Source organism: Ascidiella aspersa, chromosome 5 (genome assembly GCF_963924565.1).
Source record: "Ascidiella aspersa chromosome 5, kaAscAspe10.2, whole genome shotgun sequence".
Lineage (NCBI taxonomy): Eukaryota > Metazoa > Chordata > Ascidiacea > Phlebobranchia > Ascidiidae > Ascidiella > Ascidiella aspersa.
In genome coordinates this window covers 27,351,645-27,374,001 of record NC_139451.1, presented here as the reverse complement: position 1 = coordinate 27,374,001, position 22,357 = coordinate 27,351,645, and the positions used below count along the sequence as shown (strand labels likewise).

The 22,357-nt window shown below is 37.3% G+C and overlaps 1 protein-coding gene across 1 annotated transcript; it reads right to left on the bottom strand.

Moving 5' to 3' along the window:
* Positions 1-1,481: 1,481 nt before the first annotated feature.
* On the bottom strand, positions 1,482-22,330 carry LOC146145717 (cGMP-dependent protein kinase 1-like). Its single transcript, XM_083390655.1, has 18 exons — positions 22,179-22,330; positions 20,213-20,564; positions 19,375-19,593; positions 16,908-17,071; positions 15,316-15,469; positions 14,597-14,744; positions 13,891-14,105; positions 13,171-13,323; positions 12,346-12,440; positions 11,792-11,903; positions 10,852-11,108; positions 9,735-9,855; positions 8,879-9,009; positions 4,410-4,572; positions 3,429-3,576; positions 2,786-2,922; positions 2,006-2,169; positions 1,482-1,587 (listed from the first exon to the last, which is right to left on the bottom strand). The coding sequence occupies exons 1-18, from the start codon at positions 22,328-22,330 to the stop codon at positions 1,482-1,484; spliced, it is 2,991 nt and encodes a 996-aa protein (XP_083246781.1).
* Positions 22,331-22,357: the final 27 nt, after the last annotated feature.

Genomic DNA, 22,357 nt, shown 5'->3' with positions numbered 1-22,357 from the left:
TTACGTTAAAAACATATTATCCAGAGGGGGGCATAAGTTTTAATAAATGTTGGGGGTGACCCAAAACGTTTGAACTCCTGCTAGATACAATTGATGGAGATATTTCAAAGTATACCTTCTAAGCGCGATTAAGTTCAATTAATATTACCTAAAATAAAGGCTACAACATTTATAATTGATAAGTTCAGACACATATCTGGTCCATGGCAAACATTAACTTTTTGACAGTAGCCTTTGTCACACGATCACTGCATTGTTGGAATTGAGCTGTACATACTCTGTTGGTAACCATTATTCTTTTTTTACCTTTTTGCACTTATGTCGCCATGCAGACCCATCATTCGAGTCTAAAGTAGTGTAAATAAATACAACAAAAGTTGCCGGTTTAGTTTCTGTGTTTTACTCTTTTGGGTTGCGACCGCCTAAATGTTTTATTTCTATGAGGCATATTGTTAAAGTTGTTGATATGGTTATAGAGTGTTATCCACATTACGAACACCACCTTATTACACAGCATGTAGCCCTCCTGCATATATTATAAACATTTACCTTTTTGCGACGCAAATAGTTTGGAATACGAATTTTTTTATTAAGCAAAAACGAAAGTTAAATAGAAAGGCAACACAAAATCGTAACTAGAATAAAAGTACTCCCGATTTAAACGGTATAAAGCTTACAGGCAACTATTTTTCGTCGTTTGTTCGTTTTTCTTGGCTAGCAAATCTATAATTGCAACAATTTTACTACGCTCTTTACATGTTTGGAATACGGTAAACTAATATACAATCAATCTATTATGAAAACAAGCTACAGTACTAAAGACGTTAGGCAGAAATACAAACTCAATCTTTACAGGATAAGAAAGGGAATTTCCAAATCACTATAAAAACTAACTAATAAGTGCAGATTCGTGAAACAAGTTAAATATACTTTTCAAAACCGGCTACAATTGCCATTGTAACAACAAGTTAAATTAGCCCTTTGCCAGTGCACCGCAGGCAAATAGGGCGACAATTTAACAAGATAAATAAAGATGTTTTATCATTTTTTTACTTTTTTTACGGTTTAGCTCATTGGGTAAAACGGGCTTTGAACAAAATACACTATGAGGCCAAATGTAATAAAAAATGAAGTATAAAGCAAAATATTGAAGAAAATACCAGTATACCCAAAATAGTTTGCGCTCGCTTTACTCGCCAGGTGCCCTACCACGCTTTTAGACGTTTCAGGTGCGGCGCCTTACCTTAAAAAAGGTAACGAAGTACTGGGTTGAATAACAAACCATTACAATGGACACACGACAGCGGAAAAATTACGCGAAACAAATTCTTAAAAAAACGACTTTTTTAGAGTTTGGAACTTTATTCATTTTGCAGTAAAAATATGAAAGTTTGTTCACCACATAAATATGTTACAGTGATCGGGAAACATTCTTTTTTTGGCGCGTAAGAATGCGAATAGAAGTAACGGCGAAAAAGTTGTTAAAAATTGTTGAATTCTTTGCCTGACTCCTTAGTAGCATCATTATCAAAATAGTGAGTGTCGTGAACTGATTTTAGGTTGGGCTTCCAGGGCGGGGTTAGTGTTCTGCATGAAAAAACACTCGTTTAATATTTATCTTGGACAGCCCAATCATGACAATCAAAATTATTTTGACAGCGAAATATTGCAGTGTTGTATACAAGTCCTGTCAAAATAATTTAAATTCAAGACAAGTCATTTGCAAAAACAGTCAATCAGCATGAAAAATAGATAACAAACAACTAAAATTAGTATAATTATTTTATATCAGCCGACAATTCGCAATGGAAACATCAACAAGACTAACAAATGGCAAGCAAATATTTTCTAACGGTTAAACAAAGATAAATAACCCAATTTTTACGAATGTTTTTTAATACAACACCTATAAGTTAACGCAAGTTATTTTCTCTACACTCCAGTCAAACTACAGTAAACAAACTACGTCATTTCGAAAATTGACTGGAACAAATGGATAATTTACCTGAGACGTAGCGCCGTCCAATCGAATCCGTCGAACCAATTGTGTGACGTCACGTCTTTTATTGCGTCACGTCCGGCGCCAAGTCGTTCTTCCGGTCTGATCTGGCAGAGTTGTCCGATGAGCGAGCCGGCCTCCTCTCCAATTTTGTTCAGCGCTCTTGCGTCCTAAATTGGTGTGAAGTCCAAGGGTAAAGGAACATTGCATTAGGGACATACATCTTTAATTTTACATAAATTTAGGTACAAAGAGTTTTGGTTCATTCTTAGACCACAGTTAGATACATTGGCGTAATAAAATCGCTTGCCAACAACGCTTAAGACAAGACAATGGATCGTCAACTATAAACACTGTAAAGGTGTTTCATGATTTGGGTTTATAGGACTAAAAAGCTATATATATACAAACATGTATATATATATATTTGCATTGTGAACTGGTTAGGCACTTTTTAAATCAAAAGTATCCAACAACGCCATGATTAGCCTTAGCCTTAGCCAGTCATCCGTCAGGGATTTCACTTTAAGCAAGCAGAATCTAAACTTACAATTTACAGACTGGGGATTAGTTTGAAATAATTATATCCCAAATTGGTTGTGAAACTTATATTGTAGTTCACGCCTAATTTACATAATTATTTTGAGCTAGTAATATTACCATGTGACATAGATTAAGTTTGGCAAAAAACTGCCTCACACGAAAAACTTTAAAAGGCACCAAAAGGTAGCGGCACATATGCACTTTATAAGGTATTTTAACTGCTGATTATAATGGACTGCCAACCTCAAGGTGAGACTCCACTCCAGCCAGGATGAGGTCGCTAAGATCCTTTCTGTTCCTGTTCCTGAACGGAGCTTTTCCGGTGAGAATTTCAAAGATGAAGATGCCAAGTGCCCACAGATCGACACTGAGGGTTTGAGCTGGAGAAAAAATAAACTGTTGAATCTACTGGATTAAGTCACATATATAGACCATCGACTTTAATGACTCTTTGTCTCGAATATTGGCTCTTTACAAATTTTATAATAACTTATTGCGTTTGGGCTGTCTAAGGTGCAACAGTCTGTAACGTAAGTCCAAGTCCAAACAATAGACATAAAATCCCAGTTTAAGTAAAATCTTAACCATCCATTTATAGAGCAAGTCAAGTGCAAATGAACTAATAAAACTGGTAAACCCAATTATAAGTATTCTCAAATAAAAAACGACAACATATAGCAATCTAACTGTTTCAAGTGCACCAATTGAGATAAATAACACAATTTTAATAAAACAATTCATTAGAAACACTTAATTTTAACAAGTTGTTTACAACAATGACTTAAGTCCAAGTCAAGTCATTTATCCAAACGACGCTCAAATCAAGTCATTGTTACCAAAAAAATTTAAGTCATGTAAAGTAATCAAGTTCCAAGTAAGTACTCACCCTTGTAAAGAATTGTCTCAGGCGCCATGTATTCCGGCGTGCCGCAAAACGTGTAAGTTCGAAGGCTCGACCTGCCCGTCAGCTTCTTGGCGAAACCGAAGTCTGTAAGCTTGCAGTAGCCGCTGCGGTCTATCACCACGTTCTCCGGCTGAAAATGGAAATGAACGGATTACAAACGCATTTGTGGGCGTAATAGAGCTGGAGTAGCTTATAAGACGCTTTGGAATTCGAAATTTTGCAAAAAGTGAGTTTACCCCATTTGCTCCCAGCTCATAAAAAACACCTTTTACTTATGTGTTAAAACATAATTTGCTAATGTGGACAATTGTGTGTCGATGTAATTTAAAGTTAGGATAGTTTTTTTGTAAATACTGATCAGCATTGTATGGGAGGTAAGAGTGTAGAATGATTATAATATTATGTTTGAAGCGCTTTCTGTTTAACATTGGAAACCTTTGCGAAATAGGCGATACTGTAACTGTGTTTAGAATTTGTTTAGAATTTCGTAGACCAACCTTGTTTAGTGGTTTTTAAGTAAAATAACTTTAAAGTATCAAAAGCAATGAGTATATAACCCACACGAGCAAGTAAACTGACAACTGCATCCCACAAACAAGCAGTGACACATTCACATTTAAGTATTAATATGAAGTAAAATAACCACTTCAGTAAACACGCAATTAGTTGCACCTCAACCTTTAAGAATGAGTATGAAATAGCATGCAAGTCTAGCCCACACACATTTAGTTTCCTATTTAACCCGAACACATTTAAGTATTAACCTAAATCAATAAGCATTAACATAAAGTAATGACATACTCTGATATTGCAACTGGGAAAACATATATATGGCAATCAAACAACATTGAAAAACACAATGGAAAATCCTGTATAGGTTATGGAAACGTTGGTACATTTTTTGAAAAATATTGCCAGGAGAACAATTTTACTATTGCTACAACAACTATAGTTGCCCATTACCTTGAGGTCCCTATAGACGACGTTCCTTGAGTGAAGAAAGGTGAGACCCTCTATCACGCAAGCTGTGTAGAAGCGCGCAAAGCTGTCATCCAACTTCTTCATTCCCTTCATCAGCGTAAAGAGCTCGCCTCCTCCGCAGTACTCCATTACTAGGTAGGCGAATCTGGAAGAAAACAATCGTTATAATACGACTATGAAGTCTTGGTTATGTCTGTTTTTAAACATTTAAAAAAAAATTGTATTGATTTGCCGTCATGTAAGAAAACAAAGATAAAAAGAGTTGATAATAAATCCCAAAGCCTAAATCGACATCATTTTGATAAAAAGTGACGATACGAATGCTATTTGTATCATCATTAGGAAATGTGACGTATCGAAAGCGTCTTTATCGAGACGGTGTCCATTTACTCGACCTTTTTGGGCTTGGAGATTCATATCGAGCTACATTGCAGACCCGTGCATACGGTACCAAAGATAAACGATGCCAACGAATTCTCCACTTACTTATTTGACATAAGAACGGCAAATCTGGAGGCATTTCTATTTGTAATAGTCAAATTGACAAGCTGATTGGACTAAGTATGGAAAATCGTCAACAAAACAACGGTACTGTAGAGTGTAGAGGCTGGCATTTTTGACAGAAAAAATCGTTTTGGCACTTTCATCAAAAAGTAGATATCTTTAAATTCGTAGGTGATGGTCATATTCATTTTGGTTGTAACAGTGTTTGTTTTTTAAATCACAAACGGCAATCCAGGTGGCATTTTCGTCTGTCAAACAAAAAAAAGGATGACGTTGGGAAATCTGCGAGCGAACTTTTTGTTGAAAGATCCATCTAACGTCCTACAGTGATAGCAGTATTTGCCTGAATTAAACTGTAAATCAGTTGGCATTTTTGCTATATAAATTGTATAGAATAAATTGAACTTCTGAAGAGAATAGCTTTGTTGAATTTTCAAGCAAACAATACGATAAAGAGGCAGTGTTATAAGACAAATTACATTGTTAAAATGGACACGATTTTGCAGCAACGTGCTTCATTTGTTCAAAGTAAGAACAGTTTTCAGTTTTACTAAAAATGGCTACTTTTAAAAAGTCCCATTTCAATTCGCTAATCTAGCCTGTAATTTTGACTTTAAAGTTTGTCATAGCCATAGGGTTGTTTTTCGGCCTGAGGATATTTGAACGTGTAATGAGTAAATGCATAGTATCCTTATCTCTGCCAGACCCCTTAAATTAACTCGTTTACACTCGTCTGGTTCAATTTTAAGGAAGGCGTCGGTCATATCGCGTAAAGTTTGCCGATTGGTTGAATTTAGATAAGGTAGGGGTAACTACAAATATTGATGCTTTTGAAGAATGTGCGACCCGTCACGATGTTTTGGCAATTGTCAGAAGTGCTGTTTACTGTATAGTGCGCTGACATTTCCATAACTTATATAGACAAAATAGTTTTATCATATGATGAGACAAGGGTGAATTAAACCTGAAGTTAGATGCTAGGGGGGAACAAAACTAAAAACGTTTAAGAAGCACTGCTCTAAATAATTGTCCAGATGGGGTGCGATTGTAACTAACATTGTACCAAAACCTCAAGTTGGCATGTTATCCTGAAAGCACTCTGTTGTGTTATTTACCGAAACTGTTTGCAAGGTCGTTTCTCTCTTTCACCGATGGATAAATTGCGACTGAACTTTCGGCGCAGTCACGTTTTCCCTTTCAAGTGGGTCAACATTTGACTCGCAATCTTTAGATGATTTATCCCACAAGCAACGACGGGTTGCGGCTTTTCTGTCGTGCGAAGCGCAACTTCGCCGTTTCGCGGTTAACGTTTTCCTAGAAAGCATCGTATCGCACTAAACAATTCAACGCAACCACTCGAAATCGTGTACAGTAAAAATAGTTGCATATAACATGATTTTATATGATTGATTTTACCATTAAGAACCCTTCGAAATATTTTATTGCAAAAAGTAAAATAAGACGTGAAGAGTCATTATTGGCGGCTTGATTACCCTAAAGAGCATGTAGAAACGTTCTAATAAATATAATGTCTTACAACAATGCCACGAAAGTCACTGTTTTCAAATGAATTGACTTGATTTTTGTGCAAAATAACTTGACCTGACTTAAAAGTATTTTGGACAAATGACTTGTCTTGACCAAAGTCTTTCAAAGAAATGAGGGTGAAAAAGTATTTTCATTAAGTTTTTTCTAAAATTTACGTATTCATACTAATTTTTGCACATAAAACAATTTGCTTGCTCCATATTGCGTTTTTTTTAACATTACTCTGTTTCGGACAGGAACATACCATTTTTATGACAAGGACTTGACTAAGAATTGTTTTGCTCGAATTATGACTTGACTTGGACTTACGGTATTTTACAAATGACGTGTTTACAAAACTAACCGCAGTACTTTGAGAATTCAGGCAGACATGACCCGATTACCATGACTTCTGCTGCAACTTGTCATAGCAGGCGGCAAACCTGTGAACCCCAAGTGGACTTACAACGTGCAGTCAACAAGAGGAATTTATGAAATTCATGCAAAGTCGCTCGGGGTGCGTCCGCAAGGCGGTTGCCAATCAGCGGATTGACGTCATACCCCAACGCGCAGTACACTGAATCCACAGCAGCGCTGTTTGTCGCAAACACTCGAGAACACGGGCTGATTGCAAGGCAAACTTTGGGGTGGGGTCGTCAGTTAAAGTTGCACCGTGTTCGTACCCTTGCACGTTTTCAAAATGGTCAATGTTGGACATTGGACGACGCTTAATGGTTTTCGAAAAGACAGCCTACATTGGTCTATAGAAAGTCATCGACTTATATAAGACCTCTTATATGTGTGCTTTAGTTTTTTATCACTTGAAAGTGGCTGCTTTTCATGGCAATTCTAAAAGGTGTACATAAGCCTCCATTAAAAACGAAAACGTCCAAACGTTTTTCGTGTTTTGGCACAAGGAATTGTTTTAATTTTCTTTGAAAGTTCTTTGAAAGACATCAAAGTTGTTTGTATATGAACGACCAAGTTGTGCAAAAAAATGGCGCCCCCAATTTATCTAACATTTGCTGCAAACAGTAGGCGAGCTTAATGCTCCTTTGGACCTCAAGCAAGCGCCTTGGGCGGGCGAACAATCAACCAGCCATCTGTTGACCGAGCAGAACTATAAGTGGCGATTCGTAGCCCCAAAACACACCGGCCGGTCCATTAACTATGTTGTAATATCGCCGAATTTAAAGTCAAAAATGGCCTCTTGTATTATCGCAATGTAAACACTTGGTGCGTCACTCTGCAGGCTGATTGCGACACCACCGCGAAACGGAAAATGGACACAGTTACGGATTCCTTGAATTCTCGGCAATTTGCCTTAAGTCTAAAAAATATTGTTTTCCGGCGACATGTCAATCATCACACACTTTGAAAATAGCATAATTTTTTTTTTTGAGAAATTTTGACCTATTTGTTCTTTTTAACCTCAATTCGACATGGAACCAATTTTAAGAGTGACATACCATTGGTAATTGTCATGTATATGATTATGGATAAAAAAAAAATATAGCTATAGCTTTAGGCCATAGGATTAATTTAACATATGATTAATGGAAAGATTGGTTGTGCAACATAAATCCTCGTCGCGTTCTATCATTTCATCGCGTGGGTCTTTTATTATTTAACCCACTTTTATCCCAGAGCAAACAGCATATGATTCACGTTCGACGAAACGGCCTTCGCGATTAATTAGTCGGGGAATTTTTTCGGGGACACGCCAAACTCGATTTCTAGCTTTGCCCGCCCGCCCCAACGGCGGACTTTGACACTATCTGTTAGTCTACGGAATGTTAAGTGACGCATTTCGTTACGTAACGTGATTAGGGGGTCACGTAGTCTGTTCTCTGCAGACAAAGTTACTGATTTCTATTGTAAATTCGTGCTTCTTTCGCAACATGCGCGCCAGATCTTGGACTTTTACGTCACGGTAAACTAATGCTAAAACGTAAGATAGAGTGGACTTTGTACGACTAATAATTATGTCCATTAAAACACACACTTGGCGCATAGCTGTTTAAAGGTTGCATTTTGACGTTTTAAAGTTTGTTCAAAAAGGGTATAAAATTAATATATATTTGTTCGAAACTTTAACGAACTGTTTTTACATTTTTTTTATAGCGGATGGCAAATATTTAAGGCGAACTTTTCACACCGACTAACCATTTAAACCTTGTGAATTTAAAATTGGAAAAAAAAAAAAAAAAAAAGAATTGAAAAAAAATTATTTGTTTCAAGAAATTGAAAACAAAATTGTTAAAATTGTTTTAAAAAATTGAAAACAAAATTGATTAAACAGTATCAAAATATTGAAAAAAAATGTTAAAGCTGTATCAAAAATTGTGTTAAAAAATGGGTGGATAACAAATTGTGCTTTCCATGGTAGAACGTGCATTTATTTCGGTAACTCCGCTTACTTTTGATCGTCGAACGTCGAGTAGAGTGACACGATGAAGGGACATTGTTGCGACGATTTCATCTGAAGGAATCTCTCGCTTTGTACTTGATCCTGAAGCTCTGCCGCCGTAATTTCCTCTTTTGAGAGACGCTGCAAATATGACAACCAATTTTTTAGATTTCTGTACAACTATTGTGTATCTGTTCTAGTGTTTGCTGTTTTGGGTTCACAAGGGATGTAAACAAATGATTTTAATATGACTTTAGTTCCAGTCAAGTCATTAGTTAAATAACTAAAGCTTAAGATAAATAAATCAATTTTGTAATAAAATGTTAAAGAAAAACAATTAACTATACAACCCAAGTCATTTAACTCATTAAATATAAGTCCAAATCAAGTTATTTGTCAAAAAAACTGCAAAAGCAAGTCAATTTACACAAAGTTTTAAATCAAGTCATAAAAAACAGTGACCTAAATGTATACTTACGGATTTTAAAACTGTAAACTGAGCGCACTGTGTCTAAGTCACGACTAATATCAATATAACACTATTTTAAGTTGTGCAAAAAAGATAGTCCATAGAGACACGATAAAGGGGTCCTTGGTTGGTCAACTAGAATTTAAATGTCTTAGCTATCGGTACATTTATGATAAGATCCTATTTATTATACTACAGCTGTTAAGTTACTCAAATTAGCTGCAATTGTAGTTTGTTAACGTGTGTGCAGCCTATGACGAAAACAACATATTCGAGAAAAGGGAAATAAACAAGTTAAAAACAGCCTTGTAAAACGCAGGAAAATAAAAAAAAGCATTATAATTCCTTATTTGTTAATAAATTATGGAAACTTTACGCGAATGCAATTTCAACCCACCTTAATGGCGAAAACGTTGTAGTCCCCAGTCTTGGTGGAAACAAGGTCAACAGATCCAAAAGCCCCGGTTCCAATCGTTGAAATATAGTTGAAACTTGAGCGTACCTTGCCCTTCAGAGATCTGCAGCACAGAAATATGTCATTAAAGACTCTTGTGCAAATTAGAGAGTTTCTATTGTAAATCAGAAATAAATACTGTGTTAATGTCTGTATATATCTTGGTTTTATTTTCAGGACGATTTTATAAACGTATGCATTCATAGTTTACCGCGGAATTTTTTCTCTATGTGGAACATAAAGGCGTCACCTTGATATACAAATAGGTGTAACATAGTAAAAAAAACCTCCATAGCTTATTTTACCTCGCATATTTCGTGCTATTGTTCACCAAATATTAATTTGTTTAACAAGGGCATATTCAGACGGTGTTGCGACAATACCAAGCTGTTTTAAGAGCTTGTCAATCTTTTGTGACGAACTCAAGGGGTATGAGATTTAGAGTCGCGAGGGCGTTCAACTAACAGTCTGACAGTTTGAAATTTACACTAGAGTCATATTAAATTCTCTATATATGTGACCTTGAGACTTTAAAATCGCCATAACAGGTAGTTGCAAGATAACTTCAATTTTAATTAAATTATATTTAAAGGTCAAAGCGAGTCTTAAAAAAAATATATGTTCCGACTGTGGTTGTTTGATTTTTAAAGAAAATAAAACTGGAGAAATTCGCTAATACAATCAACAGTTATTAACTTCTGTTGTAGCCTACTATAAAATAAAATAGAACAATGGTTCATAATTTTTTAGCACATACTTCCCAAAAATATTTTTGGTTCACGTGGACGAGGTTGGGCATGATTTTGTCTAAGATGATGTCAGAGAATAAGTAGACTTCAATCAAGTCATTGACTTAAGTCATTACAACACCGACACCCCTACAGTATATACTTCTTACGCGGAGATAAACCTAAATTAATCAAGTCATTTTAAATTAAGTCATTACAAAACTAACAAACCTACAGTATAAGACATACGAGGAGATGGACTTGGGTCAATCAAGTCATTGCCTTAAGTCATAACAACACTAACCAACCTACAGTATGGAGTATATACTTACGCGGATATGGACTTGTACTGTTGCTCGTGTTTCTCCCCGTAGTCGGTTCGCAGCGGTTTGCGTTTTTCAGTCGGAAAACTGTTTGCGCTTCCGTATCCGCTCGATCCACTGGATCCTGCAGCTCCATCCGTAGAAATCGTGTCCCGGATCCGGATGTTTTTAATCACGTTGTCTTCCGTGACGCGTTCTGAGGTGGATCCTCCGCGAAGGAGGTCGTGTCCGATCTCGTCGGAAGGCAGAAGAATACACTGGACAATCTGGACGAGAGGTTTTATTCAGTTTTATTGTCGTGAGGTGGTGATTAGGGATGTCGGATCGGAACTGATAGCAAGTCTGTACTTCCGCTACTAAATTAATATAGGAATTTAAGCTATGATGGACTAACAACTTATTTTTATTTTTTTTAATGTAACCTATATTGATTTAGGCAGGAGAATGAACTGGACAATCTGGTTGAGAGGTTCATATCGTTTAATTATCGTGTGAGGATTAGAGATGTACGATAATATCGGATCGGAACTGTTAGGAAAGTTGTAGTTGTGATACTCAATTAATATAGGAATTTCAGTCACGATTTCGGAACAAACACAGCGATTTATTTTTTTAAATTAACCCAGTGTGTTCTATAAAGCAATAAATCGGATTTCTACGGCACTACAAGACACAATGCAAACTTACAGAATTTTTTAAAGTATTTGTGTAAATCATTTTTATGTAAATACGTCGACATGGTTTTAGCATTGCCGAAATTGTTTTGTTTCTTGCCGTTTTTTTATCTGGGTTTGCATCACAAGAAGTATGACTGAAATCTGCTGTAAGTTAAGGTTATAATTAAAATGTTTCAACTTAAGTTCCATATTAAAAAAAACACCGCGATCGATACCGAAATTTTTTGCCAGCTAATTTTTCATCGTGATTAAAAGGTTCATAGAAATCTTACGTCGTCTCCAGACGCAACGTAGCTGTTGGCGTAATGCCTTCCGCTGCTTTTTTGGCCGAGAACATGTCCGCTTTTCAGCACTTTCTCCACCGACTCGGTCCCATCCAAGTGCCTACAGTTGTTGAACATCACTGTTATAGCAATTTAAACCAAAGTCATTTTATGAAAACTGTTAAAAAGCTGTGGTTAGGCATTTCGACACAGCGCTTCAAGTTAAGTGTACTTTGCTGGTAAAAATAACTTGAACCGTAAAGCTGACAATAGGCGTCAGGACTGGCAGACAATATGCGTTTTAATATTGACAAGCTTACCCCAAAAGCAAAGTTCATTACATTAAGCTTAAACTGAGAATAAAAGGCCAAACGTTTCATAACAATTTGACTTTCAACGGTGCCGCCTGATTTTATCATTTGAAGAAGTTAAATATAGCTTTAAACAAATATTAACCAAATAGATCGAATTCTGCAAAAGTTATTCAGTTAATAACCCGCAGTGCGAAAATAAAAAAAAACATTTAAGGTTATTAATACGAATCGCAAGGATTGTGCGCTTACTTCGTGACTGCGACTTCTCCCTCCTTGATGACGTAGATATGGTTGATGACGTCATCCTGCCTGATGATGTAATCTCCCGACGAAAAATGTTCAACCTGGGAATTATTAGGCACCTTTAAAATCGCGCTTCAATCTAACAGAAAATATTTTAAAACAGTACCAAGCCACGGAATCCACAAAGGTGTATTCTGCAAACTAGCCCTGCTGAAGTAGTACTTATTTAAAGTTAATAAAATCTCAAGTACACAATCGTTCGTGTGTATACACTTTTTCATAAATAGCCAAATGCGTGGCGGCATTGGATTTTGTAGTTAAGGTAAATATTGGTCGAATTATGTTTTTGCATCAAATGTTTTTTCTTAAAATAGCTGAATATCAAGAGGCCCACTCGGTATTCAAGTTGTACTCAGTTTTAAACAATAGCGACCTTCACGTTTTTCCTGGAAGCTAGTTTATTCGTCCAGTTATGAACAAACAGCAGTCTTGACAAACCACAGTAAAATAACTTCATCAAAAAATGAACTTATATAAACTGTTGCTATGAGGCATGATATTAATCGAAAATAACTTCTATGTTAATTATAATTCTTATCAACAATTATAATTAACAGAAGCTTTTTATGGTTAGCGAGATCTTATTTGGTAGTTATGCATTTACTTCAAAACCCGTTCTCAGAGATTCAAACCTAATTCCAATAAACCAAGATCGATGCATTGTTATTCTAATTTTTCTGTTTTGTCAAACCAGGGCAGTATCCCATTGAGGCTTATTTTCAGAGTAACATAATCCCATATAAGTTATAATAGGGTTTTAAGCAACCGTACCTTGCATTGGTGAACGGCCCTCTTCAGCGCAGCCACGTCGACGTTCTTGAAGAGCTTCAGACAGCGAAGGAAGTAAATGACGTCCTTCTTCCTTCTTCCGATGTCTTGCTGTACAGCCACCGACCGAAATTCGTCCCTGGTAATGTACCAGACCTGCAGACGAAAATAAGCAGTGATATGCCTGTCATTTCTGTTTTGGATTGTATTTTGAAATATGGTGCAAAATCCTGTCTTCATGAAAAGTATAAGCCGAAATATTGCCATTTTAAATTTTTATTCACGTGCATTTACAGAAATTTAATAGAATAGTAATAAAACTGTAGTTTTTGTACGACAAACCAACTCCGTTTTATGTACGTAAATAAACAGCGATAAGTTTGTGATATGATTCTTATAACCCTTCAATTTTTCGAACGCAAGCAAAACGTTTAGCAGTAACGCTAATATCGGTTGAATATTGAAGCAAGTATAGAGCTAAGCTTATATTTTAGCAATAGCAAAGCGCTTCTGTTCTCTGCCTTTAATTTCAACTAAATCATTTCTGTTACAAAATCTATTACCGGAATTAGGAGATTTTTGAATTACTAAATAGCCTTATCAAGGTAACTTAAATAGTTCAACAGGGCTACTGATGGTTGTAAATTTCTATGTGAAGATGCACTGTTACACATGTGTTGCAGGTTAGTAAAAAGCACAAAAACAAACAAGTGTTTAACCTACCACTCCCGGTTGTACACTGCGACAGTTGAAAACCCTCCTGGTGTGATAAAACACGTCAACCTCGCCGAAGACAGTCCATGGTCTGACTGCTTCCCCAGCCGTCATATTGCTGATGTCAGGGGACAATTCCTCCCCTGTCTTGTAAAGGCGACAAGAACCCTCCGCCATTACGTAGAAAGCCTGGCCCAACGTGCCGCCTTGCATTAGTCTTTCTCCTGCGAGAAAGCAACTGCGTTAAGCCCGAAAGCAAATGGATTTACATTACACGAATTTAAGGTGTATCTCAATGGTACCTAATATGTTTAGCAATGCTTTAGAAATGAAAGTGTGATTTTTTAAAAATGCAAACAACAACGTGTCTTTAAGGATAAAGTCATTTATTATTATGTCAGCTCGTATAGGCGCAATTTTATATTCTTATTTCTGTTAATTAATTTCGATAATTTGTGCACCAATGTAGTTTTAAATCCGAAAAATAGCGTATTGCACGTCATTATTTAGCCTAAGTTTTCTTTGTAAACCTTTTATTTTCATTCTATTCTATGCGACTGTTTTAAATATTGCAATATGCTTACCGTGCACATACACCTCTTAGCAAGCCATATACGATACAATACAATGTATCATTGTAAAGATAAAATTAAAGAGACAGATGTAACTTAATGAAATTAATTATTTAATGCGTGAAACCAATATTTTTTCTTACCTCGAGCGATCTTTTTAACTTTCATGACATCGACAATCTTCGTCCTGAGATCCAAGGATAGTTGCTGGAGGCATTTGCTTGCCGAGATGGCGTTCAACAGCTTTCGCCTTGTTTCCGGGTTTTTCTCGTAGGTTTTCGCGACGATTTTCTGTGGACGTCAAATTTGCAATTGAACTAAAGCACTTAAAACGCGGAAATCAGATTTTAAGGTATGTAAAAGGTTTGGTAAACCCAGTATGGCCTACTTTTGAAAACCAGCCAAACGTCTTTTAACCACTGCAAACAATCACAGCTCAAACTGCAAGCCAGGTACCGTATGTAATTAAGAGAATCAAGCTTACTTTAAGGCTTCTTAAACTTGTTCTAACGCGGATCCCTAATTTATTTTTTTGCTTCGCGTGGACCACGGTAGACAAGAAATTGACGTCAAAATACAAACTTCAGAAAATAAAAAATACAAACAAACTTCAAGAAGTACTTCGTTTGAAAAAATGTGATAGTCAAATGGGATCGAAAGACGTGTTTAAGAACCCCTGTTTTAGGGTAGGCCTAATTACCTATAACAGCAAAGGTATTTTAACAAGTGAAGACATTTATCACAGCTCAAACTGTAGGCTATGCCAGGTATGCAATTATAGAACACTCCAAGCGGTAACCATCTGCGTATTTCCACTTTGTTACCGTATCTTATAAATAAGCATGTTTTAACTTAAGTTTACCTTCTGCCGAAATTCGCGCAATCCTTCTCTCTTGGTAGGCGGTGTTGACGAATTAGAGGCCTGCGACACTTTTGCCCCTTCGCGACTTGGTGACGTCATTCTGACGTCACCGGACGAGAGGTTTTTCGGCACGGCGATGCGTTTCGACGATTTGCTGCAAAAATAATAAATTGTATGTGTTGTCTGAGGTGTGTACGATAGGTCGTGTCCCGTTTCAGTATAGTATGGACATTATATTTCGCAAATATTAAAACCGTGGGTCTCCATAAAAAACACTAAAAATAGTAAAAATGCGGCAAAGGTGTTTTAGCAAAATAATATCCACAAAAAAAAGCTAATGCCGTAATGCCATACTCTGGTTTTCTCAGACATATTTTCAGCAATGTGTAAGCGACATCATTTTGTTGACTTTGAAAGCACAACCAACCGTTTAGTACTTATTTCCACTTTGTGTTTAAAACCTTTTATATTAAACGGTTTACCATTTGGGGTAGATTAATGCCGTCAAACGAGATAGCGCAACGCTTTGAGGTCTGAAGTATCAGATAAATTGGCTCGAAATTTAGAAAGCGTGATGCTATTTAGTTGCTGACTTGGCCTAAGTTGATAAAGTGTGGTCATAAGGGACTGTTTGCTATGAAACGTTGTGTTGTTAGACAAATTAAACCTAATCACCCTGGGATTCGTGGTGGGTATAGATATCGCATATTTTGATATGTGTGGTATTGTGTTTTTAAACAAGATCTTTTAAGGTAAGCTAGAAAAACTATTAAATCACTGACTATACGCAATCCAAAAATATTACTGGAAACTAAGCTGTACGTTCAGATAACCAAGACTCTACAATAGCCTAGTTAATAATCAAACCCATCGCCAAGGCCTAGAAATAAAGTCAATTACTTTGCGCAAACGTTGTTACAAACCTTCATGTGTTTTAAATATCTAAAATGGATAAACACCAAATAAAACGTCCACAAACTTATTGTTACCCACGTTTTACTTAGAATTCTAACAGTTATTTTAACAAAAAGGAGCGGGATTTGCTATTTAAATGCTCGTTAAATTAAACAAAGTTTTTTAAAAAAAAATGTTGACTGTTTAAGCCAGTGATTCGAAAACAGTTAGCCGCGATAAGTCAAGGACTCGAGAAATTCTCAAGTGTTGTGTAATTTTTGGTAAGATTATACACATTTCTCTATACTAACAATCAAGCGAGACTTTAATTCGCACTATTAGTTATTTACCTAATTTTTTTTATAATAATTAGCTATTGCCATACCGTTCAATAGGAATGAGTTTTAATTGCATTGGATTGTTATGCAATGATGTACTTTAAAATTGGGTTGCCGCGATTCACCACTGGTGTAAGTTAACGCATTTTTTTTTGCATTTTTCCCCTTAACCGAACTGTGCAGCGATATATTTTTTAAAGTGTGCCGCAAATTTTGTTTTCACATCTTTGTGCCGCCACCTTAAACGGCTTGGGAATGACTAATGCAAGCTATATATTCGTCGCATTTTTTGCGCTGGGCCGAACCGTAAAACGTTTGCCTGTATAGGGTGCAAACGCAACAAAATGAACGCGTTTAAACCTGGGCGCGGGCAAAGTCTCCTGGACGTAGTGCATTAGCTTCTCGTTTTTCCGACGCTCGCTTTCGACGTCCTTCTGCAGCGCCTTGTACTTTTCCTCCCAGGTCATGTTGGCCTGATCTATGGAGGCGTTAAGCATCCTCAGTTCCTCCTCTTTGCCGCGCACCTGAATGCAAAAGTTGTCGAAAGTTAACTCTCAGTCGAGTCATCAGTTGCCCAAGTTTAATACCAGCCGAGTTAAGTCTTAAAGTCATGACATTGACATAAAAAAGGTAAACTATATAAGCTGGTAAACTCTTTTTTATGAGTACAAACTCGACTAAAAATAAGAAAAACGCAAAATAGAGCAATCATATTGTTTTACGTACAAAAAATAAGATAATTTTTTAAACTTTATTGAAACATATTGAAAGAAAACACTTTATTTAAACCTAAGTCGTGTGTCTAAAAGACTTATTCAAGATCATTCATTTAAAAGCAGTGACTTAATTCAATTCATTTCGGTAAAATGACTTGAGTCAATTAATTCATAATTAGACAAAAGTGACTTAAGTCAAGTCAAGTCATTTAAAAACAGTGACTTAAGTTCACTTAACTTGAGTCATTGACTCATTACATCACAAATAAAAACTAATTGTGCAAAGGCTGTAAACTTTACTGGGCAAATTTCCTTGCAATGCTGCAGAATTGTGCAGTTGCGCAGCTCCAAAGAAACAGTGACATAGAGGCTCGGGGGTTGTGTTTGCTGGGTCAACACGGCAGCTGTGGGCGCCGTCGGCTATCCAGGCAATGACCTTCGACGGTCGCACGCATCCACTGAGAAACACGCGAGGAATGCTCGATAAATTGACCCGCTTCCGATAAGCGTTTGCTAAAAAAAATGGTTTCGCCTGTTTAACTCGAGTGCGTGGAGATATTCTGAAGGCCGCTACGTTCGCATTTGATTTATCCCCTACGTATTGGCTTGCTCGCCAGCCAACCTAGGTTAATTGCGAGCAATCTAACCGCCGATAAAAGGCTCTTTGCTCAGAAAAGAGGTTAAGTTGTCTTGTGGTTGTAATTTACGATACCAATAACGTCCAGTACATTTTGAGGTCAGGCAATTTACCGCAACCCTCAGGATAGTGTTTGCTGGCAGTTGATGTTGATTTCCAACGATAAATACCACTTTGCACGCGATTTTCGTGGTTTCAGATTGTTGCCCTGAAAGCAGTGTGTTTTTAATCTATTCAGCGCCGACCTAAATACCATCCAAATATTTTTCAATTTTGGAAAAATCTTGCCCAGAACTAATCGCAATAAATCTAACAATGTAGAACTTTTGCAGTCGGCAACCCAACCAAATTAAACGGCGACATAATTTTGGGTCTTAACCCATAAAGGTTCTGAAACAATGTGTTTAAGGTTACTGACAAACACCGAGGCTATAGAAAGGGTCGCAACATATATTTGCAAGTGTTTCTTTTGTTTTGCGTTTTTTAATTTTTTTCGAAAGGATTAAAGTGTTATATTGTGTTTTTGAATTCACTGCAAAAAAGTCTAGCCTTCCGCCAATAAATGATTTACAAATTCCTATCTACTAACCCACGACAGGCGACGAAAAAGTCGCCTTTCCCTTGGGCGTGTAAACAAACGGCCTGATAGGCGACGAAGCTTGAGCACAAAGTTCAATTAAAACACCCGGTGTTTTTTGGCTGGGGAGTTCGAATTGAGTCAAGTGATGCAATAACTTCTATTCAATTTGAGAGACGCTGTCTGTCAAGTTGCTCTGTCATACACAGGAGTTCTCTTAAAACCAGGCGGGGGCCCGAATTCGTTTTAACGACCACCGACCTTGAATAAGACCGAAACCTTTACTGTCGCTTTTAAAACTGGACCGCAGCTTCTATGCGGTTAGTCGTTCCAAGTTACACATGACAAACGTGTGACGTGGCAGCACGAATCGGGTCAACACGAGGACAAGGTAAATCGGGAAACTTTTCCAGTGTGACAAACAGTGTCACAAAAGAGACCCGCAATAGCCTTGGGGTAGTTTTTCTCTACACGGGGAACTGCGATGCGTAAACATATTGTTCTTGTTATGTTCGGCGGACTTTGATTATTCAATTGTGGCCTACAGTTGCTATTTTTGTTTAAACAAGTCTATATTTAAAACAGGGATGGTTTCGTGTGTTATAACACGTATACCCTTCGTCATATGTTTATCAGGTAACTTGCCAATTCAAATTTCTCACGCACCCTGTTTTTTAATTTTACCTCTGTTGGATGCAATAGGGCGACACAATAACCCCAAGTCGCTATTTATTTAGTTTGGTACAAGTGTTGTAATGACTTAAGTCTATGACTTGACTTAAGCTCACTTCAAAAATCGACTCTTTTTCAAATATACACCCAAGGGGTTTATGGACCCAGTTGAAGAACCCCTGCTGAAATAAAGGAAACTCAGTTAAATTAAAGTCAATCACATACCGTGAGTTGAAGCTCCTTGATCTTTTCCATGACTTCTCTATTGTTTTCAGGCGTCAGACTTTGTGATCGATTGCTTCTCCTGCTTATGTTGGCCACTTCCTGATCTTTCTTCCCGTGATCTTCCGACACTCGCCTCTTGTGAAAGATGTTGAAGATTCCCTTCTTCTTTTTCCCGCCGCCAGTTTTCTGATCTTCTCTTTCGCAAGAATCGTGGTCCATCTTTAAAGAAGCACGAAGGCCGCGTGAAACTTTGAAACCAGTTTGGTTATTCAGTGTTACGCCAAATACAAAGTTTATTAGAAGGTTCTTAGCGTGTTGAGCGCGGAGGTTCTTTAAGATTTGCCTCAAACGTTTGTGAGGTATACCGCAAAACCGTTTGGAAAACAACCTCTTTGTAAACATGCCAGTCTTGAATGTGCGTTATCTATTTCGGAAATACTGTGGTATTTATTTATAACTTGGAGTTTAGTTGGTGGTTTGTCAAGGTATAATTGCATTTCTTTGACTAGTGTACGGCGTTTTTTTTCTCGGTGCAGCGATTGTAAAAAAAATTCTGAACCAATGGCTTAGTGGCAAAACCCCTGATTTCGATATTTTGATTTCGAGTGATTGGTTTGAATTAATGGCGTAAGATCTTTTTATAATTAAAGTCAACGTATATAAAATAATTTAGCTAAACTTCAGCTACACCTTATACATTTCATTTCAGTGTGCTGGTAAACATTAGCCTAGCCTACTTACGAGACACCATGATTTAATTCCTAATTAAAAAATGCGCGCCACGTAAACAACCAATTAAACGCCGCCGTGCAAAAACAGCCAGCCAATCACACCTTACCTCGCCCGAATCCTTGTCGCCGGTCACTCGTGGCGCTCTCTCGTCCTCCTCTTTGAAAGATGCAAAGTTAAGTGACGTCATAGAGACCGAGAGCGGGCTCTGCTCTCCCTCCTCTTCGTCGTTGAACGACTGTAGTGAGCAGCTGGAACCGTACAGCTCGTCGTCGGCAGTCGAAAGTGAAGCCATCGAGTCGCAGTGGTCCGGGATTGTGTCCAGCTGCTTTATTTGGCCTTTAGGCGCCGAGCTGAAGGACGTGAAGCGCGTCACGTGCAGCGAATGCTCGAGGCTGGCCGTCTTGCGGAACTTTCGCATGCTGGGAGGCGTGCGAACGGGTGAAGGTGGGTTGCTCTTGCTGGAATGAGGTTAAGAGGGGTTGTTTTTGACTTGTTGTCAATTGGTTCGAGGTAAGCAACAGATAACTTCCTAAATATTTGTCTAAATATAAAGAAATCAATTTGGGCTAGAGAATACTCCTATACGACTATAGGCGACTGTAGTCTTTCATTTTGCTGAAAGTTAAAACTTTTAAACCTGTGTTTTATAATTAGTACACCTAAAGATAAAAAGCGGTGGCAAACTCGCACAACAAGTTTAACATTATTAAAACTAGATATTAATGTATAGTGAATTAATCCGAAATCCCGGTTGGATTAAATATTCTCAATAAAACTGACTGACGAACTAACACAAGACAGACGATTTTAGGGTTATTAACAATATGGGGTGTTTTTTTAATTAAAAGGTTGAATTCTGAAACTGTTACGTTCAGTAACGTATAAATAAGAACAAAAAATATTAGGATTTTCAGTGTGGAAAAGCCTAGTTAAAAAAATACTTTTAAAAATAATATGGAAATACCAAGGCGTTTAAAGTATCACAAAAATATGCGAAAAGAAATCACAAGTTCGAAGTACTGGACCTGCACTTGCACAACCGCTGGCAATACAGCAATTCGTTATTTACAAGCAAAAAGTTTTTATATAACTTGCCAGCTACATTAAAATCCGCTACATAACTCACTACTAAATTTGATAAATTTCCATATACAAAGGATTTTTGCTATTAATAATATTATACCAAACACTGCGTGTATGCACTAATAACGCTCCTGCAAGCGCAAAATATACACGTTTGGGTTTTTCCTGAGGCACGCTTACTAGTTCTGCTGTCTCTGTGTCAACTTAAGTCAATATAGGCCTAATAATAATCAACCACTCACAACTGGTCGTTATACTGGTGTGCAAACAGCAGTCGGTTAAGGTAAATCTACCAATGTTCAGTTTTTCTAAGGTGTGTTGGCGAAATGTAAGCTAACATACATTTACACACTGAAAGCGAAACATATGTTAAGACGCGGTTAAACTAATCACGATTTCATTACCGGGAAAATGCCCTAATTGAAATAAGCGATCGTAAAATTTTGTTTTAGTGTGATCGATGTATAAAATGTCGCTAAGTTGATTTTATTTAACAAGATTGTTTTTAACTGACTTTTGTTGCGGTAAATAATGTTCAACGCATTTATAAAAATTGCTGAATACTGAATACGCTTACACCTGTACATTTTTTTTATTACCAGTCAGTGCTCGTTAACAGTTGTCTAAAGATTTTTGTGTTAACTTTGGCACTAGTATTGCTACCAACAACCACAGCTCGACACAGCAGTGGTTGTCAAACTTTGGTCCTGTTGTACCCCTTCTGGGGCCCTTTAAAACGGCATGTATCTAAAATTTCGGTTTATTATGTCTCTTGACGAACTTATTGATTTATATAGTATTGAAAATAATCATAAAAAGCAAAGTTCCAAGCCTGCACGCCAATAAAGGACAAACGCTATTTGAATACAACATCTTAATCAATCAAGCTGCTTATACGGAAACTTTCCCTAACCATTTAAAATACCTCGCGGAACCCCGGTCAAGAATCTCAACTCTACAATTCCAACCGCCATTTTTTCTCTACCCACCTTGAAGCGGCGTTCGAGCGTCTGACTGTGGCTCCGTACAAATCCGGGCTGCTTTCCGATTGTGCAATCGAAGGCAGCTCAAGTGTTAGTGGCCGCGTTTTTCTTATTGCCACCGGACTCTTGTTGTCCAACGCCACGTCGCCCGACGTCATATTCGCGCTGAAAGAGCCGGTTTTCCG